We start from the raw sequence: 26,159 nt of genomic DNA on the forward strand, positions 1-26,159 counted from the left end.
TAATCATAATCAATCTCTTCAACAGACTCCATTTACAATAAGACAAAACTGCAGCAATGTAGCCATTGTGATAGCAATGTGATAGAAGATATCATGGATACAAACCATATGAAGTTATTCCACCAACTGAATCTTTGCCACCATTGGAAGAAGAGATGACAGGAATGCCACTATGGAGAAGGGCAGCAAGATCTTTATACCCTTCATGTATTAAAGCATTGTAGAATGATATGTAGGAATAATTATCTTTTTTAAGTATCATTTTAATTAACAGAGCTGCTCGCTGCTGTTGAGTGGGCTAAAAAATAAATAAATAAGTAGTTTAGTATACTACAAAGAATACGTTTGCAACATCAATTAGTGGAGACCAGTGCAAGTTCTGAAATAAATGTAAGAAAATTTTTTAAACTCAAATAATTATATCAAACATTTTTAAATAAAAATTAGAAAGAAAAAAAATTTTATAGCACAGACTTACGCAGAGGGATTTACCTCATTTTTTACTTTTTCCTCCTCCAGTACTGTTAAAACTCCATCATTAATCATACAATCCATGATGTAGGACGTTTTGATGTCCTTTTCCAGGGCTTCTCTATGTTGAAGCAAACAGTTTCGAGCTTTTGCGTCCATCTTCCCTCAAATTTTTTGTTCTCTGAGCTGTCAACCATGAGCTATGGGCAAAATATCACAATATTTGTCAGGGCAATAAAGATATAAAAAGATGTGTAACCTCACTGGTAATCAAGAAATAAAATAAGATTTTTTTGCAAAGATTTTTAAAAACGGACAAAACTGAAGGCTTTCAAAAGTGTGAGAAAATAAGTATTCATATGCACTACTTGAGAAGACTACAAAAATGGTTACAACTTTTCTGAAAGGCAATATGATAAGATATAAAAGCATTTAAAGTGAGTATTCTCTCCAACCCAGAAATCCCACTTCTAGAAATTTACCTCAAGGAGACATTCACTTATGTATGCAAAAATATCCACAAAAAGAGTTAACAGGGGTGCCTGGGCGGCTCAGTCGGTAGGGCATGTGACTTGATCTCAGGGTCGTGAGTTCAAACCCCACACTGGGCATGGAGCCTACTTTAACAAAAAAAAAAAAAAGAGTTAACAGAGAATGTTTAGGGGAGGAAAAAAAAGATGAAAACAAAAATTAAAAAAAAAAAAGATGAAAACAACCTAAATGCCCACCTTGCTGAGTATGGATTAAAAAAATTAGAGTATGTATATAAAATTATAAGATGTACAGAGTATGTGTATTATATTATAAGATTAGTACACAGCCATTTAAAATAAGACACTTCGGGCACCTGGGTGGCTCAGTAGGTTAAGCGACTGCCTTCGGCTCAGGTCATGATCCTGGAGTCCCAGGATTGAGTCCCGCATCGGGCTCCCTGCTCAGCGGGAAGTCTGCTTCTCCCTCTCCCGCTCCCCCCTCTTGTGCTCTCTCTCTCTCTCTCTCAAATAAATAAAATCTTAAAAAAAAAAAATAATAATAAGACACTTCTCCATGTACTGACATGGAAAGATGTTCACTACACACTAATTAAAAAAATTAGAAATATGATCCCATATACAGCACAAAATATATGTTGGTATCATATAAATACACAGGAAGATGTTAGGAAGTCTATTCAACCTAATATACTTGGGGTTACTTCTAAGTAGCAAGATTTGGGGGTTCCCCCTTTTCTTTTTTGTACTTTTCTATATAGTCTTAATTTTTTCAATATACATTATATTTTTATAATTTAAAAAACTTTAAGATTTTTATAAATAGCGATCTTACTGAAATCCTAATGTTTAGAAACTTGTCTTTATCCAACATAAGATTAAACAGAGCATTGTTTTCACGCAAGGTGTTAGCTCTAGGTCTTCATCTGTAAACACATTTCTCACATGCTTACCCCACTGTTCCAGCTGAGCTGCTAAGTATGACAAAGCAGCAGAAAATACCCACTGGTGTCATTCTTCAGATTAAGAGGACACAAAGAGGGACGCCTGGGGGCACTGAGTCAGTTGCGCATCTGACTCTTGATTTTGGCTCAGGTCATGATCTCAGGGTTGTTAGATGGATGGAGCCCTGCATCAAGCTCTGTGCTGAGCATGGAGCCTGCTTTAAGATTCTCTCTCCCCCTCGGGGCACCTGGGTGACCCAGTCGGTTAAGCATCTGCCTCAGGTCCTGATCGCAGGGTTGTGAGATCCAGTCCCAGGTCAGGCTCCACACTCGCGGAGTTTGCTTAAGTTTCTCTCTCCTTCTGTTCCTCCCCCCAGACGGTATCTCTCTTTCTCTCTCTCTGTCTCAAATAAAAAAAATAAATCTTTTTTTTTTTTTTTTTTATAAAGATTTTATTTATTTGAGAGAGAATGAGATAGAGAGAGAGCATGAGAGGGGGGAGGGTCAGAGGGAGAAGCAGGCTCTTCGCCGAGCAGGGAGCCCGATGCGGGACTCGATCCCGGGACTCCAGGATCATGACCTGAGCCGAAGGCAGTCGCTTAACCGACTGAGCCACCCAGGCGCCCCTAAAAAAAATAAATCTTAAAAAAGTTTTCCCTCTCCCTCTGCCCCTCCCTCCCACCTCCCTGATGCTCTCTAAAAAATAAATTTAAAAAATTAATATTCTTTACAGCATAATACTCTAAGTTTCTACCAGCTTTATTTCAAATACAATGCAGATTTTTCCATGGTTATAAAACCCAGATCCAAATATTTGCAGGTTTTTAAAACATTAACAGAACTCCACCCAATGTAGTAGAGTATCTAAATGTGTTCAATAATTTATCCATTCAATAAACATTTGAGCCCCTCCTATGTGCCAGGCCCTGAAGTCTACAAAGAAGATTAATCATAACCCTGAAAGAATTCATAATCTAGTGGGAGAGAAAAATTTTAAAGAGATAATTAGAATGTGATGCCGTAAGGGCAAAAATACAGATAAGCACAAATAATATAGAGTGCACAAAAGAGGACGGATAATCATTTTCAACAATGACTATATACTTGTGGCACTTGCAAACATAGGGAAATAGAGCACTTGCCTATACTTGTCAAGGTTCACCAAATGCCCAGTACTAGCATGAAACTGAAGGATAAAAGAAAAAGTTATGATCAGAATCAAGGCTATGGTATCCTTTAAACGTTACTACCGTTTTACGATCTCAATTAAAACAAAACATTCCTTAATTTTTAGTTAATTTTTCAGGATATGTCGAATTGCTAAACAGACACCTCTGACAACCTGAAACTAATTTCCAACTTTCCCTGGCCCTATTAAAACGAAATATGTAAATTTTAAATACATTGTTAAACTCTGCACAAATCGTAATATTATGAACAAATTCTCAGCGTCCCACCTTCTGTAACCACATCAAAATGTAAAATCAAACTCTTCAAAGATGTGAAATAGAGAGTAAAGAGCAATTTCATCCAGGAAAACCGTAATAGTTGGCTGCTTCCTCTTTGGTAATTTCTCTTCCTGGTACAGGAGCAGGACGGTTAGCAATTATTCCTTGTGTCAGAATTCTGAGTCCCTGAAATTGGCTACTGAACCTCCAGAGAACCCAGCTCGGGCAGAAAAGCGGGGCGCAAACTTACCCAAACCTGTGCAAAAGGTCTTATTGGGAAAGGCAGCCCTGCAGGGACAGACTGGGAAGTCCAGGTGGGGGTGGGGGTGGGGGTGGGGCTGGGGAGGTAAGCAATGGGGGCTCCCTAAAGGGAATGTAGGGATCCGCGCGCGGCCCCAGGACAAGTCCGGGCCTCACAGGTGCACCTCCAGGGCCTCCGCAGTCCGGGGCGCCTCAGGACCCCCAGAGGCCTCGGGCCCGCGGAGAGACAGACGTCACCCCCGCAGGCAGACCACACAGTCCCGGACCGCCGAGGTGAGGCCGGGTCTGAGGCCCGCCCTCTCGTGTACCCCACCCCAGACACAAAGGGAGGAGGGCCCGCTCGAGCTGTCGCTCTTTCCCTCCAGAGGCAGCTGCACCCGGCCGGAGTCCGGCACCACTCCGAACGCAGCCGCGACTTCAAGTCCTCGCGGGTCGCTGACGACCCAGACTCCTCACCTTCGGCTCCCTCGTCCCTTCAGCCCGGGAATAAAAGAACCAGCGTCCACTTGAAACCTCCTCCTTTCCGCCTCAGAGCCTCGGAGCAGTCAAAACCCGCTGGGCCCGCCCAGCCCGGACAGCGCGCGCCCGCGCACGCAAATACACACACCCGGAGTCCCCGAGGAGCGGCCGCTGCCCCGCGCGCCCCAGCCGCGGCGAGCGCCCGCGCGCGCCTAAAAAAGCGCCCTCCGCCCCACCCCACGGCGGGGCGGGGCTAAGCCACGGCGGCGCGCCTCTTTCCGAGGACAGAGGACCCAGGCGGCGGCGCGCTCCACGTGGCGCGCGCTACCCTTCCCCGCCCCCTCGCTGCCCGGCGGTCCGCGCGCGCCGGGAAGCCACGATTTCCTCAAGTTTGCGGCTTTAATGGAAAGGGAAAGGAGGTTCGCCAGGTGCCTCTGCTGGAGGAACTAGAGGGCGGGTGGCTGGGGGACGCTCTGAAGCAGAGAGAACGGCCGGGAGAAGAGGGGGCGAGTTTGTGGGCGGTGCCAAGTCCAGGAGGGGGCGCGGTCACCGCTGAGGCGTCCCGCGGAGGCTGAGGAGGCCCAGTCCCGACCCCCCAGGGTGAAGAAGGCGCCCGGGGCTTGTCGCGTCCTCAGACATGTCGGAGGTGAAGAGCCGGAAGAAGTCGGGACCCAAGGGAGCCCCCTCGGAGCCGGGGAAGCGGAGCGACGGCGGGAAGAGCCCCGAGGCCCGGGGCGGTGGAGGCGGGGGCTGGGCGGACCCCCGGACCGGCGTGAGCCTGCTGTCGCTGGGGACGTGCCTGGGCCTGGCCTGGTAAGTGGACGCGAGGCCGCCCGGGCCCTGTGTCCGGCCTCCCGCGGTCGCCCCACTCTTCTCCGGGCCTCGCCCGGCTCGGCATCCCGCTAACCTCCCAACCCCAGACCTGCGGCTTCTGTTCCTCTGCCTTGACCCCAAAAAAGGGACAGCCCTTTTTTTTTTTCGCTCTTTCTTACAACTCATTTTTCTTTTGTATTAGTAGTGTGCCCCGATCACTCAACTGGAGTTGAGACTCAGGTCTGGGAACGAGTCAGCCATTTCTTGAGATGCGGATTTGACCAAACTTTATTAAGCGCCTGCTACACGTCCGAAGCTTTTCCGTTTTCGTAACCCATTTCCTGTCCGCTGCACATTTGCCTTGGACACAGTTGCCCCACCCTCACCCCATAAATGCCTAATGGCAACGTTGGCGGTCTTTAAATCATTCGGTATGATCTCAGGGCATATCTCAGTATGACAATATCAGAGTTTGAGGATTTCTCATATTTCCATCCTCGTTCATGCGTTATGAATTTAAAGTGTCTTCCTAAGTTACAGATTGAATTTTAGTACTGTAAAATGACAAAAGTGTAGCATTTGTGTTCACCTGAAACTGAACATCCATAGTTTTTAAACCAAATTTTAAACCAAGCAAATAGCAATACATTGTTGTTATAGAAAAAAAAATTAGTATTAGAAATAACCTTAAGGGGTGCCTGGTGCCTCAGTCAGTCAAGCGTCTGCCTTCGGCTCAGGTCATGATCCTGGGGTCCTGGGATGGAGGCCTGCGTGGGCTCCCCGGTCCATCGCCCCGGTTGTGCTTTCGCTCGCGGGCGCTCTCTCTCTCAAAAATAAAATCTTTGAAAAAAGAAAGAAAGAAAAAACCTTAAAACCAACTTAGTAATTTTATTTTCCCCAATCATTTTCTTTAGGAATAACCTATTTCATCTTAATAACAAGACTCGTGCTTTAAATTAGAATTTCCCTCCACTTTTCACCGATTTTTAAAGTATTTAGAAGATAGTTATTCATCTTCAAGAGTAATAGAGGAGGGACCCTGGACTTCCTTTAGTGTAGACCATTTTTGATTGTAATAAATTTTGAATTATACTCTACTGGTAACTCATCCTGAGTTGAAATTAATAAAACATTTGTTACAATAAAGTAGATGTTATTAAATGTTCTCTTCAAGGGATGCCTGGGTGGCTCAGTTGTTAGGGATCTGCCTTCGGCTCAGGTCATGATCCCAGGGTTCTGGGATCGAGCCCCACATCAGGCTTCCTCCTCAGCTGGGAGCCTGCTTCTCCTTCTCCCTCTGCCTGCTGCTCCCCCCGCTTGTGCTCTCTCTCTCTGTCAAATAAATAAAAATCTTTAAAAAATAAATAAATGTTCTCTTCAAAAAAAGGATGTTCATGTTAGTAATATGGCATTTTGTTTATGTAATATTTTGATTTTGATCTTAAAAGAATGAATTTACCCTTTTTAATAAATTTACTCTTGTAAATAAACTGCTCTTATGTCTTAAAATGCATGACCTTCGTTAGGGAAATAAAAACCCTTTTATACTGAGAAAGTTACTCAGTAATAGAGCTAATAGGCTAAAAGATACAGATCTTCCTTGACTTAGGATGGGGTTACTTCCCAGTAAACCCATTGTAAGCTGAAAATATCATAAGTCAAAAATGCATTTAATACACCTCATCTACCAAACATCATAGCTTAGCCTAACCTATCTTAAATGTGTTCAGAACACTTAACATTAGCAGACAGTTGAGCGAAGTCATCTGACAAGCCTATTTTACAAGAAAGTATTGAATATCTTACGTAATTTACTGAATACTGTACTGAAAGTAAAAAAACAGAATGCTTGTATAGGTACAGATTGGTTATAAGTGAATCATGGTCACTTAATCACAGGGAGCTGCTGCTGCAGGCACTGCCCAGCATCAGGGGAGAGGATCCGACCAAGAAGAGGATCAGGATCTCACTGCTACTCTAGGAAAAGGTCAAAATTCAAAGTACAGTTTCTACTGAGCTCCTATCACTTACATACCATCATAAAGTCAAAAATCTAAGTCAAACCATTATAAGTTGAAGATCGTCTGTATATGTTGCTTCTCTCTGGAACGTAGTAAACTGGTTTTAGTTATTAAATTTACTAATTCTCAATTATCCAAAGATTGATATTCATAAGAGATAAATTACATCACAGAATGTTCAGCTTTTCAATAATTTAGTTACTGTTCTGGGAAAACACTAATACAAATCTATGGGGGCGCCTGGGTGGTTGTCAGTTAAGCGTCCAACTCTTGATTTCAGCTTATGTCATGATCTCAGGGTTGTGGGATCAAGCCCCAGGTTGGGCTCTGAACTGTAAGTGGTCTAATCTGTCCATTCCATCCTTGATTTGCTATAAGCTCAACACTGGTTTCAAAGGTGGACAGGCCTGGGGCTTCCATCAGGTGTAAGCAGGAGGAAAACCTGATCCTTTATACCACTATAGGTTTGGAACGAACTATAGAGGGATGGAAAAGCAGCTGCACAAAGCAGTCTGAAAGAAATGGCCAAGGTACTTAAAAAGAGTAACTGATGTGTGGTACCCTAACTGCATAAATTTGAACCTATTTAATCTCTACAACAACCCTATGAAGTATTATTATTATTCCCACTTTACAGATGAGGAAACTATAGCAAAGATAAATAACTTGCCCAAGATGATTATACAGCTAGTAAATGGCAAAGCCAAAGTTGCTCAGTTCCGTACTCTTACCCAGTATGATATGCTACCTCCATCTGATACTAATCTAAGAGGCCAAAACCCTAGAAATAAAAATCCCTAGTCCAGAACTATTTATAGTCCTTTTCTAACTAGAAGCTATAGCTCTTAGCAGACCCTGTCTGTCTCATCTAAACTGAGGAAGACAGGGAATAAGGGGGCCTTTAACTTCTTGTTAGAATATGCCTCTGATTGGTTAAACATCTAACTTTTTTATTTTTAGATTTTATTCACTTATTTGTCAGAGAGAGGGAACACAAGCAGGGGGAACAGCAGGCAGAGAGAGAAGCAGGCTCCCCACTGAGCAATGAGCCTGATGCGGGACTTGATCCCAGGATGCTGGGATCATGACCTGAGCTGAAGGCAGATGCTTAACCGACTGAGCCACCGGGGCACCCCACATCTGACTTTTAATCTCAGCTCCGGTCTCAATCTCAGAGTTGTGAGTTTAGGCCCCATGTTGGGCTCCATGCTGGTGTGGAACCTACTTAAAAAAAATGTATATATATATATACCTCTGACTCATAAAAAGGGAACAAAGCACTTTGGACACTAACCTGGATGCCAATTTCAAAAAATTTAGTTTTTCAGGAATGAAGTTACCTTCTGTCAACATTGACTTCTAGAAAATCATCCTCTTCCTTAATGTTAACAGAGTTAATATTTACAAATCATTTTAGAATGGTGCCTGGCACATCTAAGTGAAAAATAAAATGGGGCGCCTGGGTGGCTCAGTCGTTAAGCGTCTGCCTTCGGCTCAGGTCATGATCCCAGAGTCCTGGGATCAAGTCCCGCATCGGGCTCCCTGCTCCGCGGGGCCCTGCTTCTCCCTCTCCCACTCCCCCTGCTTGTGTTCCCTCTCTCGCTGTGTCTCTCTCTCTCAAACAAATAAATAAAATCTTTAAAAAAAAAAGAAAAAGAAAATGAATGTGTTTGAATTCAGCACATACAAACTGCTTTTCATTTTTTTCATTACTAGCAGAGTCAACTTTATGCTTGTTTTTTCTTTTTTTTTTTTAAGATTTTATTTATTTATTTGACAGAGAGAGTGAGCACAAGCAGGCAGAGAGAGAGGGAGAGGGAAGGGGAGAAGCAGGCTCCCCACTGAGCAGAGAGCCTGACCACGTAGGGCTCTATCTCAGGACCCTGGGATCATGACCTGAGCCGAAGGCAGACGCTTAACCAACTGAGCCACCCAGGCACCTCTATGCTTGTTTTTTCTTATATATTTTTCTTATTATTCATATGTAGTAATGGTGAATCTTTTTTTTTATTTTGTTGAGAAGCTAACCATGAAAAAAACCTACAAATTATCATCAGAGATGATATTTGCACTAGCATGACATAGTTTTCTTCAAGGTCAAGGTTTTGCTTAACTATTTGAATTTTGAAGAGAAGTCCAGAAATAGACATTAAAATATTTAATAAAATGGAAAGTGCTATAATGTGTTATAGTAGTGGATCAACCTTTACAAAAAGATTCTTATAATAACAGTTTTATTCTGAATAAACATTCTGATCTACAGGATAAATCCCAGAGGTAACACTGGAGTAATGAGTGATAAAACTAATCTCTGAAATTAGACTTCTTTCTTTAGGGTGTTCGACATCCTTGGTTTCTGTCTGATGATCTCAGATAAGCCTATACTCTGAAAAGAATCTCTTAAAATCCAAGAATGAAACAGCCAATATAAAAAAGAATTAAGTCTACACATTCATCTTTGAAAATTAGAATAATGGCATTTTCTAATAACCAGAAATGTTATTTAAAAGTCATATTAGCACATAGGAGAAAAGTCAGTCTATGCTAGTTATGTAACCTGGGCTTACTTAATTCACTGTTATCTCATAGGACAGACACTAGCCATCATCAAAAGAAGCTTATTTTATGGGCCGCCTGGCTCAGTCGTTTAGGCGTCTGATTCTTGATTTCGGCTCAGGTCATGATCTTAGGGTCATGGGATCAAGCCCCATGTTGGGCTTTGCGCTCAGCTAGGAGTCTGCTTCTCCCTGTCTCTCTGATCCTTCCCCCCACTCAGGCTCTCTATCTCTAAAATAAATACATAAAATATTTTTTAAAAAAACTTATATTATCCGGGGCGCCTGGGTGGTTCAGACGGTTGGGCATCTGCCTTCAGCTCGGGTCATGATCCCGGGGTCCTGGGGTCAAGCCCCACATCGGGCTCCTGCTCGGCGGGGAGCCTGCTTCTCCCTCTCCCTCTGCCTGCTGCTTCCCCTGCTTGTACACTCTCTCTCTGTCAAAAATAAAATCTTTAAAAAAAAAAAAAAACTTATTTTATCCAATATTGTAAACATTGTTCAAAAAGCAAAAAGTCCTTTTTAGTTTTGGACAGTTTTATAGCAAGTTAGCCTAATAACATTTATGAATTTGAAGCATCATTTGCAGTGATACACAAAGCTTAGAAGTCTTTCATTTCTCCTTTGAGTTTTGCGATCTTTAAATGTTTGTCTTTCAGTGGAAGTCAGTTTCATAAAACACTATCAATTAGTGCTTCTCAGCTTGACTGAGTACTCAGATAATCTGCGGAGCTTTTAAGATTTCCAGTATCCAAATCACAGCCTAAACCACATAAGTCAGAATTTCTGTGGGTGGGACCTAGGCACTAGACTTTATTTTAAAAGCAGACAAGTGACTCCAATATGCAGCAAAGCTTTTGAACCACTGGTCTATGTACTATGATTTAAGCACTCTCTTCTTAGGGTTCTGCCCCACCACTTTTTGATGACTCAATAAATACAAGAAGAATTTCAACTGCTGCTTTTTCTGAGCCCAAAGAATTGAGTCAAAAGTACATGAACCAGGGCGCCTGGGTGGCTCAGTTGGTTAAGTGACTGCCTTCGGCTCAGGTCATGATCCTGGAGTCCCGGGATCGAGTCCCGCATCGGGCTCCCTGCTCGGCGGGGAGTCTGCTTCTTCCTCTGACCCTCTCCCCTCTCATGTGCTCTCTCTCTCTCATTCTCTCTGTCTCAAATAAATAAATAAAATCTTTAAAAAAAAAAAAAAAAAGTACATGAACCAGGCGCCTGGGTGGCTCAGTCGGTTAAGCATCTGCCTTCGGCTCAGGTCATGATCTCAGGGTCCTGGGATCGAGTCCAGCATCGGGCTCCCCGCTCAGCGGGGAGTCTGCTTCTCCCTCTGCCTGCCGCTCCCCCTGCTTGTGCTCTCTCTCTGTGTGTCAAATAAATAAATAAAATCTTAAAAAAAAAAAAAGAAGTAGATGAACCAAGGGGCACCTGGGTGGCTCAGTTAAGCATCTGCCTTCAGCTTGGGTCATGATCCCAGGGTCCTGGGATGGAGCCCCATGTCAGGCTCCTGGCTCAGCAGGGAGTCTGCTTCTCCCTCTGCCTCTGCTTCTCCCTCTGCCTCTGCCTCTGCCTCTGCCTCTCTCCCCTGCTCATGCTCTCTCTGTCTCTCTCCCAAATAAATAAATTTTTTTTAAAAAGTAGATGAACCAAAATCATTAGATCCAAAGCATTTCTTTTGCATTTGCTTATTTCGTCCTATACAAACGAAAGTCTATTTATTGTTTTTAAGATTGGGATAACTTTTTTATGCTTCTACAACCTTTACTACTTATCGGATGAAGAATATACTCCAATTTTAGAGTGGCATCTAAAGTACACCTATATGAAAAAAATAAAGTACACCCATATGACTCGTATATTGAGTATAACCAATTGTAGAGATTATACAGCCAGCATTGCATGTGTGTTCTGTTGCTACTTTGACAATGACTCCTGTTTTCGTAGTTTTGACTTGTTATTTTTCAACTTCTAGTCCTCATCTCTCTCTTCCATTCCACTGCTTTATTTCTCTCCTACATTTTAATTTAAAAATACTTTTTTATATGGGTAACTCTTGCCTTCTACATTTCAGTATGAAAACACTTATTTTCTAGATATTGCCCAAATATGGCCTTGAGAAAAATAGTAGAGATCCCATATCTTATTCTAGATAACTCGTCATTTCTTCCTCCAAAATATTTCTTGTGCATACAACTATCATACCATCTCACTCACTGGACTGGGACTTGAACAGGATAGAGTTTCACTTTCTATTAATTTGTTGAAATAAACTACTAAAAGCTGTCACTACTCATACCAGAATTTATGTTGTCCTTATCAGAATTATAAAATGTTCCTTTACAATTCAAACTTAAATGGATATGAATTAGGAGGTAGTGATTTTTTTTTTCTTTCCAGGTTTGTATTTCAGCAGTCGGAAAAGTTTGCAAAGGTGGAAAGCCAATACCAGTTACTGAAAATAGAAACGAACAAGTTCCAAGGACTTCAAAGTAAAATCAGTTTAATTTCAGAAAAGGTAATTAATTATTAATTGACTTATTTGGGTAGATTTCCCCATTTTTCTTCCCTTCTACCACCCTTCTATCCCAGTTTATAACTTACTTTTTCCTGCCTGTTAGACGATTACTGTTTTAACTCTCAGTGGTTTTGTACATTTCTCCCTTCAATCCAATTTAGACTCAGATTATTTTGAAACGACAGGGTTGTTTTAATATAGCAAATGTTACTGTTTATAATGATATGACTCCAATTTTATATTTAAATATCAAATGTCTAGAGCACTGAAAATATGATTGGTCTTTACGTATAAAATTAGAATAGGAACAGCACTTGCTAGGCAAAGACTATCAGGTTTTTTTTCTTTACTTTCTAGTTGGTAAATTTGTATACTTCTGCATATAAGAATGACTAACCTAAAAATAAATATTGATTTTGTAGCCAAATGAAAATTAAAATCCATGTGTATGTTGTGTTTCTTCAAGCTGCAAATGCAGATGCATTATTACTGGAATTCTTAGAAATGTGAGACATAACAAATTTTTAACTACCATGCTTCTGCAATCAATAAGGCATCATGCAGGAATTGTCTGGCTACCAGGAACCAAGCTATCATTGGGAAACATGCCTCCTTTGTTCATTTATTCATTCACTAAACATTTACTCATGTCATAAGGTAGACAAGGATTTGTGCTCGGCACCAAGGTGAGCAGGGATTTTCAAAAACAGGAAAATTAAATAGAGGGTCTGAGTTCCTGTGGCCTCATGCAGAGAATTAGTATATAATCAATCCCCCAGAAGAGAAAAACCATAGATGAAAATTATGCATTCCTCACACGTGCCAGGGGATTCCACAGAGGGTGAGCCCAGGGGCCTTGGGAAGAAGCTACATAATGCTGCATAATGGTATTTTGACATAGGGCTCAAGTTGGAATCTGGTTATACTTGTTAGGGGCTCCTCTAATCAGAGGGAACAGAGTTGTAGAAAAATAAATCCCAGGAGATAGAAACTCCACATACTTAAAAGCTGTTGAAAACAAATTTTGAAGAAAGACGTCCTTTTTAAATGAAAAATTTGGTGGCAATTAAAATGTTTTTTGAGGCAGATTTTTAAAATATCATCATTATCCAAGAAATATTTAGTCTTTGCAAAGCTCTTTCTCTCCCAGTCTTCCCTCGGACTAATTCAACAATAGCTGCCCTTTCGCAAAGCTGGTCCTAAAGGCCAGCATAATCAGTAGGAGGGGAAAACAACTAGATGTGGGCTCTCATCACACCTGTGTGAACTTGAAAAAATAACTTCTCTTAGCCTCTATTTCATCATTTATTAAGTGAGAATAACAAGATTTTTATAAGGCTCAGATGTGATACAATATATATGCAAACTTTTTGAAAACTTTGAACAGAAATAAATTTATGGTATGAAGCTCTTTTTAAAAAAAAATGAAAAAACTTAGGATATATTGACAGCCCTTAAATGCAAATTATTGTAGCATACTAGTCACTGTATATTTTCAGATTCAATCTTGAGACCTTTACTATTTTGAAAAGTTGATCTGATCTTATATTTGGGGTCTCCTGGGGTATACTGCCTCCAGATTACAGTGATGCTCTGGTGAACAGCCTAAACAGGAAATTACCTTAGATGAAGATAAGCTTACCTCTTCAAAAAGCTGATAATAAGACAATTAAACTTAACAGTATTACTGATGTCCAAATATTTCTCAGAACTGATTTCTAAAGGATCTTGTATAATAGCTACATGTGTACATTAAAGATAATTTTTTTAAAGATTTTATTTTTAAGTAATCTCTACACCCAGTGTGGGGCTTAAACTTACAGCCCCAAAGATCAAGAGTTGCATGCTCTATCGACTGAGCCAGCCAGGTACCCCTAAAAATAATTTTTAAGTAAGGTTTCACAGTGGCTTATTATATTAGTACTGTTACACATTGTTTCTATCACCTGGGATTGCTTCAGGTCTTGGTTGGGGTGGGCCCAGAAGATTAAGGCCATTCTTCTTCCTAAATGTCAACAAACATGTTTTTTATACCCTAAGATATGGGAGCTACAAAAGGCATAAGACATGGTCTCTTCCCCTAAGGAATTTAGAATCTCTCATATCCTCACCTGACTAGTAACATCAGTCTGTTCAAGAGTCAGATTTCAGAGTCACTTCTAAGCCTTTCCTCATTCTGCTCCAGACTACTGATCTCTCCTCAGAGCATCCATTCTCTGCATACTAATTCTATCATGACACAAATAGTAAATTTGTGAGTTTTTGTTGTTATTAATTTGCCTCCTTTTCTGCTCTTTAAGCAAACATTCTGTCTTTATATCCTTAGTGCCTAATAATGGAACAGAGGATAATCAATAAATCTTAGTGGGACTCCAGAATATGTAATGTAAAAGATCCAAAATGCTGTCTCCTTTGTCAAATTATGAAGCCAGGAACTATATTATGTCCCTATTTTCATATCTAGTGGCTAGCACAAGGTCAAAACTTCTCTAATTTTGTGTGCTGAGTGCCAAATAGGTGTCAAATACACAACACGATAGGTGCTCCAGGAGTTTGGGCTATGGAAGAATGCTGCACTGAGGAGCTGAGATCTGCTCTGAGCCTTGAAGGAAAGACAGAACTGAGCTAAGCAACGAGGAAAAAATAGCATGTAAAGAGATAAATTTGGGACTTCATCCTAGAAGTATTAGGAAACATCGTGGGTTTTTTAATGTCGTACCATGATGTGCATAGCAGTTTTTAAAAGCTTCATCTGGCTGTAGTGTGGTAGGATGATTTAGAAAAGAAGCTAACTAGAAGCAGATATTAGATAATACTTCTAGAATATTTTCCTTGATCCTTGAAGTCTGGTTTGGGTGCCCCATGTAAGTGCTTCCATAGCTCTTCCCCATCATAACACATGTAGACTTGGCTTTCTCCCCAGTTAAACTAAGCTGCTTAAGGGCAGAACCATGTCTTGTACAGTATTATGCCTTCAACACAATGCTGCAAACATTTAATAAGTTAACGATCATTCTAGGGCTTCCTGTAGTCTCTGAGGCTGTTATCTGTGTGTGAGTATAAGCTAAAAGAGGTCCACAGCCTCCTGTATTCTGGACATATATGAGGAAATGTCAGGAGCTTACCACAATTTACAGATATTTAGCACATGTTACTATTTGATGTGAGTTACCTCACTAAACTGGACTTTTATTCATTTCTGCCTTTGTTATATCTTTAAGATCTGATTCTGGTACCTTACCTGTAAGAGGTCAGTCAAGAAATTTTCAGGCAGAAACTCTTCCAGAATCAGATAATTTAGGAAACTTAACAAATTTTATTAACTCAGTTATAGTTTCTACAAAAGCCAGATAACTATAAGAATGACAACTAAGTTGCTTTCCATTGGAGTAAGAAAAGAAGGAAATGTGATATACTTCAGACTTCTTCAACATTTCTCTCTTGAATGTCCCTCCATGAAAATGTACAAATATTTAGGTTTATAAATTCAGGTGTGTGTTTTTCTCCCATAGTGCTAATCTATTATATTTGTTTTTAAATCTGTTAAAACAACTACTAAAGTCATGAATGTTTTTGTCATTATGGTTCTGATATACTTGGATATTTTAGACATCTTCAGAATTTGAACTGGGCCTGTGCTTATTAAAGTGTATTTCCCTAATATAAAAGTTATTAAGGGTGGTTCAGTTGGTTAAGTGTCCGACTCTTGATTTTGGCTCAGGTCATGATCTCAGGGTCATGAGATCAAGCCCCATGTCAGGCTCCACGCCCAGTATGGACTCTCTCTCTCCCTCTCCCTTTGCCCCTCTCCCCTTGCTCGCTCATGCTCTCTCTCTCTCTTAAAAAAAAAAACTTATTAAGTAGCCTTGGGAATTGTTTTGTGTTACAAATGCAGCTTGAGTCTACTGAAAGTATCCTGCAGGAAGCTACATCATCCATGTCTTTGGTGACCCAGTTTGAGCAAGAAGTATCCAGCCTCCAAAGTATCATGCGTGACATCCAAAATAGTGAAGAGTTGCTCACCCAAAAGATGCAAAGTCTTAATGAGAAATTCCAGAATGTTTCAGATTTCTGGAAAAGAAGCCTAGAAGAAATGAATGTTAATACAGACATTTTCAAATCAGAATCAAAACACATACATTCTCAAGTTACTGTCCAAATTAACTCAGCTGAACAAGAAATAAAATTGCTCACTGAAAGGCTAAAAGATTTGGAAGAAAGCACACTAAGAAATATTAGAACAGTAAAAAGACAAGAAGAAGAGGATCTTCTACGAGTAGAGGAGCAGCTTGGCGCTGATACAAAAGCAGTGGAAAAGCTGGAAGAAGAACAGCATGCTCTCTTTGCCAGAGATGAAGACCTGGCTAATAAACTTTCCAGCTATGAACCCAAAGTTGAAGAATGCAAGACACATTTGCCAACAATTGAGAGTGCTATTCGTTCTGTTCTCAGAGTCTCTCAGGATCTGATAGGGACAGAAAAAAAAATGGAAGACTTAACTACTCAGATGTTTAATATGGAAGATGATATGCTGAAAGCAGTATCTGAAATAATGGAGATGCAGAAAACCCTTGAAGGAATTCAGTATGATAATAGCATATTAAAGATGCAAAATGAACTGGATGTTCTGAAAGGAAAAGTTCATGATTTTATGGTATATTCAAGTACAAGAGAAAAGGGCACTTTAGAAGAATATAATCTAGAAAGTAAAGGAACTGATAGTGACTTTTAAATGCACCACATTTATTCTGATGACCATATTGTTATATATAAACTTATTAGTTCCATGTTTTTGTGTTATTTTGATATGCCTCACTTTATCCTACATTACTGGCAAGTAAGTGACATATCCACACACATGGATTATCCAGATAATGAAAGCTTATCTGTTTAAGCAATAAAATTTATTTCATTTTAGGCATTTTAAATAGAAATATTTCCAAAATATATCCCCACCTTTTTAAAGCAATATACTTAATATTTTAAATGTTTTTTCTGATAAGTAATGGACATTATTATGAATTTCACCTATTATATTGGACCCAAACATGTTAACACCTCTAGAAGCTATTGAGGAGGGTTTCCCTTCTCACAAAACGACCTAGTTTGCTATTTTTTCAAAACTTATGTCTATTTCTTAGACGTTTTCTGTCACCTAAAGATGTGACCTATTGGCCCATTACTGTCAGGTTGGTTGGGAGGTACTGTGCCTGCCTAACCAGTTCTGCACTTACTTTGTAATTTACTGCAGGCTAAGATCCAGACCACCAAGTTCATAGGAATTTTGTCTAAAATGAAAAATAACATTACCAAAGGAAAGCATGAGGTGCTTTGCTGTGAATCAATACGTACTTTTTGAAAACTGTGGAGCCTGGCAAACATTTTTACTTTTTATTAAGGTTCTAAAGTGTATTACAGATACTTGTAAGAATTTTTAAATATGAGTAAATATGGGTGTGCCTGACTCTTGATTTCGCAGTCATGAGTTTGAGCCCCATGTTGAGCATAGAGATTACTTTAAACATTTTTTTAATTAAAAAAAAGGACTAAATATGTTCTTATTGAAAGTTTTACCTATGAATTGTGTATGAAGTATGGACTTTTGGAGTATCTTTGTATACCTGGGCTTTTTTTTTTTAAGGTTCTAACTGTGTTACAAACTCTTGAGTTTGCTAGACACATGATCCCTAGATAAATTATTCTATCTACAGTAAAAAAATACCAATACACCTGTGGCCTATTTCAAAGAGGAAAAAGCAGCATATTGAAAAATTATGATAACTGTGGTAATTAAACATATGTCATTGTTTTAAAGAGTTCCCAAACTAATTACCCAGACAAATTTGTTTTACATGATGATTTGATTTTACTCTAAATCATATAATGAAGTCATAAGGAATAAGATGTGGACATACTGAGATGTGATTAAGGGGAGATCTAGTCAGATTTTTCCAATAATGATAATTGGAAATGTGCAGGGTCGGGAAACACATAAAACTTTTATTGGTAACTGATGTATCAAGAGTGTCCAAACTTGGTGTTGAAAACTGAGTCAACCGCATATGGAAGTACTGTTCCTACTTGTGTCTTCTTGCCAATAACCAACTGTAGTCCCAGTTTTATAATGTAATATCAGTGGAATTAAACACAAAGAACTTGAAAGCAGTCAATTGTAGACAGGTAGTTTTATTATGTAAATTTGCACATTTTTTGAAAAATCCCAAACAAGTTCTACTTTTGGGTTAGGAGGGCCTCTGGTAGACAGCCATGGGTAATAAAAATAAGCCTGAAAGAATGCTACTATTAAAGAGCATATCATTAATATCTGGAATCTTAACATTAAATTCCTTGACGTCTGAATGTCTAAGTTCTTGTCTGTGTGCACTGACAAAATTGTATTTGTTTGTCTTTGTTTTAATGCCAATAAAATAGATTCTAAAGTCCACTAGAACTTTGTTGTTTCAACCTCCATCCCGTCATGGCAGATGTGATCTCTCGTAGTTTGTTTGGCCTATCACCAGATTTGATACAACATTATTATTAACTTGTATATACCATAGTAGTCGCTACAGAAAATAAATGGAAACCAGGTGACCACTGTGTTCTATAGTGACAGTTACAAGGGAAACAAAAACTACCCTTCTACAAGTATTCCATGAGAAAACTATTGTGTATATGTATATACATATTATGTACATGCGTATATTTTCCTTTACTCAGAGGTTTTCCTATGAAAAATTGTCAGTAGACAGATTTAGATGTACCTAATTTGTCTTCCTCTCTTTCTTACATTCATTTATATAACACAGATACTTGAAATTTCAAAAACTTCCCTGTGTATCAAATATTAAATTACATTGTTAGTCTTTCCTTTAAGGAAGATTACCGTATTCTAAGACACATTTTTGTATCTTTGTAATTGATAATATATCAATTATTTTCTGATAGAGTACTACTGGCTCCATATTTTAAATTTAGTATAAATAAATCACTTTTACAAAATAAACACCTAATTTTTTTTAACTTTTGGATGCAAAGTTTAAAAATATATTTATAGTAATATTTCCTTAAATTTTGCCTAATGATTAGAAGCTGTTGACTAAGTGTATTTTTATATTTTATAATAAAAAATGTTGATTTATTAGCCTTATGGTTTCATAGAAAACTGGTAAGATACAAAGTTAATGGCATTATTTTTAATCTCAACCTGATTACAGACCTTTCTATGAATCTATAATCTTGATCAAAGCTTAATATGTCATTAATGATGATTATAAAAAAAATTTCAAAAAATGATGCTGCAAATTCACCAAGCACATGAAAAAAGATTCATTTCTCTATATACTTAGGTGCACAGTTGGCAAAAGCTCTGCAAATTTACCCAGCATCTGTTTTTTTCAGTTCAGCTATGAACTATTAACTTAATACAAATCGAAATGCTCCATCCCAGCTTTCACAGCAGGGGAGGAGAGAATTAGCATTGGAGCCTATTATGTGTGAAACATTGCTAGGAAGTCTGCATTCATCATCATCACAGTAACAGCTCTGTGTATTGAGTACCTACAATGACCTGTAGTATCCCTGCTTCACACTACAACTTTGCTAGCCATGACACCCATTTTAAAAATGAGGAAATTGAGGGGCGCCTGGATGGCTCAGTCGTTAAGTGTCTGCCTTCAGCTCAGGTCATGATCCCAGGGCCTTGGGATCGAGCCCCGCATCGGGCTCCCTGCTCAGCGGGAAGCCTGCTTCTCCCTCTCCCACTCCCCCTGCTTATGTTCCCTCTGTCAAAGTAAATAAATAAAATTTAAAAAAAAAAAAAAAAAAGGAAGAACTTAAAGCCTGACCCCCGCCCCTCCCCCTTAAAAAAAAAGAGGAAATTGAGGCTTAGCAAGGTTAGGAAACTTGCAATCACACTGCTATGTCTGTCCAACTCCAGAGGCCACTGACCTCCCACTATACAATGCAATCTGCTACTATTCAACTAGGGGGAGAAAATCACAAGAAATCCACCATCAATAGAACCATCTTGAGAATTAAAAAAACTGTAATTCAGCCAAATGTGTCCACTACCATGTTACCATTAAACGAGACTGTAAGTCACCCAAAAGTTCTAACTATGACCTAAAATTATTTGGGGCTTGGGCATAAGAAGGAACCAATAAATGTTTAGGGAATGGTGGGAAAGCAATGGTGGAGAAAGAGCCTTAGACCAGAATCTTCTAATCTAGGCTTTGCCACTGTGTGTTCTTGAACATTTTATCTTGGGGCTCAGTTTTTTAATTTGTAAAATGAGGAAATGGTATCAAAAACTCTCTAAGACCCCTTCTGGCTTTATATGGTTTTTAATTTCAGAGATTAATAAAATTTCCAGGTCCTTTAGTTACAAAGATCAAAGAACCTTTAGCAAAGTTTTTGGAAAGCCAGTTGGATCCAGAAATCATTCCCTTGAACCATGTTGTTCTACTTGTAGACCCAGCAATATTTAATATTATAGGACAGCATCTAGCTTAGTACCTTGTATAAATGATAGGAATTTAGTAAAAATCTTTTGAGCTATGGGTGGACTCTCCAACACTTCTGTCCATTCTAGGCAAATAGTTTAAACAAGCCCTAAGTAATTTTTAAAAATAATTCCGTGAGGGGCGCCTGGGTGGCTCAGTCAGTTAAACATCTGCCTTTGGCTCAGGTCATGATCCCAGGGTCCTGAGACTGAGCCCCACTTTGGGCTCCCTTCTCAGCAGGGAGCTTGCTTGCTTCTCCCTCTCCCTCTGCTGCTCCCCCTGCTTGTGCTCTCTCTCTGTGTCAAATAAATAAAATCTTTTTTAGGGGTGCCTGGGTGCCTCAGTCGTTAAGCATCTGCCTTCGGGTTGTGTCATGAGAGCCCCACATCCGGCTCCCTGCTCGGTGGGAAGCTTGCTTCTCCGTCTCCCACTCCCCCTGCTTGTGTTCCTGCTCTCTCTCTCTCAAATAAATAAATAAAATTTTAAAAAATAAAATAAAATCTTTTTTAAAAAATAGTATTTCGTGAAACAATTTCAAGACTATTCCTACACTATATTCATAAATATTTTAGTAAATATCAATACAAGTTCATGATAAATTGCTTTTAAGCTACCAAGTGAAACAGAGAGCCTTACTAGCTGTTTCTTAATGATCTGATCCTTTTAAGAATAAAGTAAGTTCTTTCTGAGGAGTCTTAACTGTGTAATACTGTTAGGCTACATTTACTCTACCAGAGTAGATACATTAATAAACAATAACCTAATAGTGAATTAGATGAAATAAGCCATCTACTTCCTTCACCCTTTGGAGTCTCTGTTTCAACAAATACACTTGCAAAACCTTTCCCTTAAAAATAAAACATGCTTTTGAAATCACTACTTGATTTCCTTCCTGTTTGTGGTTACCCTTTTTTTTCTATTTATTATTGCGTGCGTGCTAGTGGGGGAGGGGTAGAGAAAGAGGGATAAGCAGACTTCCCGCTGAGCGGGTAGCCCTGCTGTAGGGCTTGATCCCAGGACCCATGACCTGACCTGATCCAAAGTCAGAAACTTAACCAAGTGAGCCACCCAGGCACCCCTGTGGTTACTCTTTAATGTCATACCCATAATAACATTTTAACAGTCTAACTTCTCTACCAAAAAACATTTGGGGCTACCTCCCCCCACCAATAATTAATGTAGCATAAACCTGAGAAGAAAAATCCTAAAATATATTTTGGAATCAAACATATATAATGGGGAAAGAGAAGGAATTACTACTTTGAGATAACTGTTCTGCTTCATTTCAGCTTGTCATTTTTTTGCAGCTATATTGTTACTCCTTTTTTAAGCTGTCATTAAAATAATATTCTGAACACATTAAATTTTTATTTGCATTATATAAAACCATGTTAATGTTATCAAAATAATCTCAAAAGATTAGCTCAATAAACCAGGCAAATGCAATTTTATAACGGTAATTCATAAAAAACATTGAAATACACAATTATTTTAGAAATAAAACTTGATGTCTTTAGATGAAATTGTAGATCTTATTTTGTAAAACTGGTTTTCAGCCTGCATATTAATTCCTTGTTTTCTGATTTTATTTATTTATTTTTTAAGATTTATTTATTTGAGAGAGAGTATGAGTGGGGGGAGGGGCAAAGGGAAAAGGAGAAAGCATCCTCAAGCAGACTCCCCACTGAGCACAGAGCCCAACTTTGGGGCTCAATCCCAGGACCCAGAGACCATGACCTGAGCCAAAATCAAGAGTCAGACGCTTAACTGACTGAGCCACCCAGGCACCCATTTGTTTTCTTATTTCAAATAATGTATTTATTCCCAAACTAAACTACAAACTCCTTAAAAGCAGAGACTGTTCTTGATCATACTAGCACATACAGGCCCAGTAAACATTGTTGGATCCAATTAGTTGCTTAGGGTTTTCTAAAAACAAAATTTTGGTTTTTTTAATTCATATATAATTAACACACCGTGTTGTATTAGTTTCAGGTGTACAATATAATGATGCAACAGTTCTATGCATTATTCAGTGCTCATCATGATTAATCCCCTTCACCTGTTTCACCCATCCCCACCCACCCACCTCCCCTCTGGCAACCACCAGTTTGTTCTCTATATTTAAGAGTTTGGTTCTTTGTCTCTCTTTTTTTCTCTTTGTCTTGTTTCTTAAATTCCACATATGAGTGAAATCATATGGTATTTGTCTTTCTCTGACTTATTTCACTTAGTTTTATATCCTCTTGATATATCCTTATAAACGGAGGATCCAACTAGTTTTGATTATTAGTACACAGTTATAGACAATCTCCACTTTAAAACAATGCTTTCCAGGGTTCCTGGGTGACATAGTTGGTTAAACATCTGACTCTTGGTTTTCAGCTCAGGTCGTGATCTCAGGGGCGTGGGATCAAGCCCTGCTTCCCGCTCTGCACTCAGTGGAGTCTGCTTAAGACTCTTTCTTTCTATGAAGGGGGGGAAATTGGAGGGGGAGACGAACCATGAGAGATGATGGACTCTGAAAAACAAACTGAGGGTTCTAGAGGGGAGGGGGTGGGAGGATGGGTTAGCCTGGTGATGGGTATTAAAGAGGCCACGTATTGCATGGAGCACTGGGTGTTATGCACAATGAATCATGGAACACTACATCAAAAACTAATGATGTAATATATGGTGATTAAACATAACAATAAAAAAATTTTTTTTTAAAGACTTTTTCTTCCTCTCCCTCTGCCCTCCTCCCCCCTCTAAAATAAATAAATAGGGGCACCTTGGTGGCTCAGATGGTTAAGCATCTGCCTTCAGCTCAGGTCCTGATCCCAGGGTCCTGGGATCAAGCCCTGCATCTGGCTTCTGGCTCAGCGGGTAGCCTGCTTCTCCCTCTCTCTCTGTCTCTCCCCCTGCTCATGCTCTCTCTCTGTATCTGTGTCTCAAATGAATAAATAAAATCTTAAAGGAAAAAATAAATAAATAAAATCTTTAAAATAAATAAGTAAATAAATAAATAATAAAACAATGCTTTCCTGAAAAATGAGTTGAAAGTTAAATGTGTGAAAGTCATATGACTGACTTACACATTATGAAGCAGACCCCCTCTTTCAGTGTAATCACTATGTATATCTGTCTTTCGACATAGGCTTTGACAATATATTTTACATATGTCCTTTAATTTTTTTTCCTCCGTAGCTGAGCTGAATCCATAGTCTTCAGTTAATCTTCTGATTGAAGTTTACTAGTTTTACCTGACAATTCCTGTTATAATTTTCAGTTTTGTATTATGAGATTATATCTCATATATATATACTATTATCACTATAATCCACACTTTAATTTTTTTCCTTTCCCTCTTAATTTTATTAACTGATGACACAATGCAATAAAAGTTCAAATATTTGGGAGGAGGAATTAAGATAGTGGAGTAGTAGGGGGACCCTATGCTTACCTCATCCCTGGAACACAGCCAGATAAATATCAAATCATTCTGAACGCTGAGAGAACAAACTGCACATCTAGAGGGAGGAAAATGGCCACGTTGTGAAAGGTTAACTAACTAGAATTTAAATAAAAACTTGCAAAAAATTTTAAATATTCAAAAACAACAAAATATTCAACTTCTCTGACACTGCTATTTAAACACAGACACACACATGTGCACACAAACATTACCACAAACAATGAAAATAACTTGAAATACCGTCAGGTAGTTGTGTGGCTCAAAATGTTCATCAACTAGGGGTTGGATGGGAAGAGGAAAAAAAATGTTCATCAACTAATGTATAGAGGTTAAACCAAAATGACAATTTACAGGTGGATGGTAAGGAAGGAGGATGGCATGGAAATATACAAAAGTTGAGAACCACTTGTATTTGGAATCATAAGATTTTAGAATTTTGAAGATAAGTTTTTTTGTTGATTGCTTTGTTTTTTACATATCTGTCTTCTCTACTAAACTACTAAACTGAGTTGAGGTCACAACCCAAGCTGTACTCATCTTTATATCCCTCACACTTGGTATGCCTAACATAGTAGGAACTTAAGAATCAGTTAATTGAATTATTCAGGGTCTCATGGAGAAATACACAGGGGCACCTGGCTGGCTCAGTCGGTAGAGCATGCGACTCTTGATCTCTGGGTTATAAATTCAAATCCCACATTAGGTGTGGAGGTTACTTAAAGATAAAATCTTTAAAAGTAATAGGACAATAAAGCATATACACATGGAGTCTTGAACATTGGTCCCTTCATTCTAGCACTAGAAATAGCTACAAACAAACTTGTGTTTCAAAAATTATGTTGCCTTGTTTGACCCCCACAAATCTACCAAAGCTCATCTAGAGGAGGCTCCCTCCTCTCTTCTCCAGCAAGAAAAAATACCTCACTGTCTCTCATTTAGCTCATTTTGCCCCTGTACAGAGGACTGATAATATAAAAATAGCTGAAAAATGCTCTTTCCAGTGACATTTTATGAAATGTCCTTCATGTTTTCCTTCTTAATCATTAGTCACTTGATACATCTTTTACCATGTTTTCCAGAATGGTAAAGTTATAGTTCAAAATTCAACTTGAATTTTATATATTAAGCTCTTAATCAATTTAATTATTATGGTGTTATATTTTCTTATAGTGTCAGAAGTCTGAAGCTATCATGGAACAGTGGAAGTCTTTTCAAATAATTGCTCATCTAAAGCGTCTACAGGAGGAAATTTATGAGGTGAAAACTTGGTCCAACAGGATAATTGAAAAACAGAATATATTGAACAACAATTTGACAACTCTTTCTCAAGATGTGACAAAAGTAGATCAAAGTACAACTTCTATGGCAAAAGATGTTAGTCTCAAGATTACAACTGTAAAAACAGATATACGACGTATTTCAGGTTTAGTAACTGATGTAACATCATTGACAGATTCTGCGCAAGAATTAGAAAATAAAATAGAAAAAGTAGAAAAAGATACAGTAAAAAACATAGGTGATCTTCTCTCGAGTAGCATTGACCGAACAGCAGTGCTCCGAAAGACAGCGTCTGAAAATTCACAAAGAATTATCTCTGTTAAGAAGATACTTTCAGAGCTAAAGAATGATTTCAACAAGCACACAGATAGGTTTTTAAGCTTAGAAAGTGACAGAGCTAAAGTTATGAAGACAGTGACTTTTGCAAATGATCTAAAACCAAAGGTGTATAATCTAAAGAAGGACTTCTCCCGTTTGGAACCATTGGTAAATGATTTAACACTACGCATTGGGAGATTGGTTGCTGACTTACTACAAAGAGAGAAAGAAATTGCTTTCTTAAATGAAAAAATATCTAATTTAACAATAGTCCGAGCTGAGATTAAGGATATGAAAGATGAAATAACACACATTTCAGATATGAATTAGTTTGAAATTATTTAGATGAGACTGAAATAACTTTTTTAATAACATGACCTCTGTCATGTTATAAAAAGACTGACAACTCTGGCGCCTGGGTGGCTCAGTTGGTTAAGCGACTGCCTTCCGCTCAGGTCATGATCCTGGAGTCCCGGGATCGAGTTCCGCATTGGGCTCCTTGCTCGGCAGGGAGTCTGCTTCTCCCTCTGACCTTCCTCCTTCTCATGCTCTCTGTCTCTCATTCTCTCTCTCTCAAATAAATAAATGAAATCTTAAAAAAAAAAAAAAAAAAAA

General features: G+C 39.0%; 2 protein-coding genes across 9 annotated transcripts in view; one reads left to right on the forward strand and one right to left on the reverse strand.

The window, feature by feature from the left end:
- Window positions 1-4,224, reverse strand: part of APAF1 (apoptotic peptidase activating factor 1) — a 104,460-nt gene extending 100,236 nt beyond the window's left edge. For 4 of the 7 annotated variants that reach the window (XR_010411379.1, XM_064590753.1, XM_064590754.1 and 1 more), the window contains exons 1-4: window positions 4,072-4,223; window positions 954-1,091; window positions 493-671; window positions 106-298 (exon numbers count right to left, since the gene is read on the reverse strand). Coding sequence is in view for 5 of the 7 variants with exons in the window: in XM_064590753.1 (XP_064446823.1) it covers window positions 106-298; window positions 493-630 (331 nt within the window). In the remaining 2 variants the exon portion in view is untranslated. Of the gene's footprint in view, window positions 1-105; window positions 299-492; window positions 672-953; window positions 1,092-4,071 lie in introns of all 7 variants that reach the window. The other 3 variants (XR_010411380.1, XM_045872791.3, XM_045872790.3) reach the window with 3 other exon arrangements.
- Window positions 4,225-4,423: 199 nt separating this feature from the next.
- On the forward strand, window positions 4,424-26,159 carry IKBIP (IKBKB interacting protein). Of its 2 annotated transcripts, none has more exons than XM_045872795.3 (3): window positions 4,424-4,887; window positions 11,870-11,987; window positions 25,119-26,159. In XM_045872795.3, exons 1-3 carry the CDS (start codon window positions 4,712-4,714, stop codon window positions 25,872-25,874), a joined length of 1,050 nt encoding a protein of 349 aa, XP_045728751.1. In that variant the 5' UTR covers window positions 4,424-4,711; the 3' UTR covers window positions 25,875-26,159. The 2 variants fall into 2 exon arrangements, with proteins under 2 accessions (XP_045728751.1, XP_045728750.1); XM_045872794.2 differs by lacking the exon at window positions 25,119-26,159 and adding an exon at window positions 15,883-18,432.

Source organism: Mirounga angustirostris, unplaced genomic scaffold, assembly GCF_029215605.1.
Source record: "Mirounga angustirostris isolate CCGP_5_RB_7025 unplaced genomic scaffold, mMirAng1.0.hap1 SCAF_5, whole genome shotgun sequence".
Taxonomy (NCBI): Eukaryota; Metazoa; Chordata; class Mammalia; order Carnivora; family Phocidae; genus Mirounga; species Mirounga angustirostris.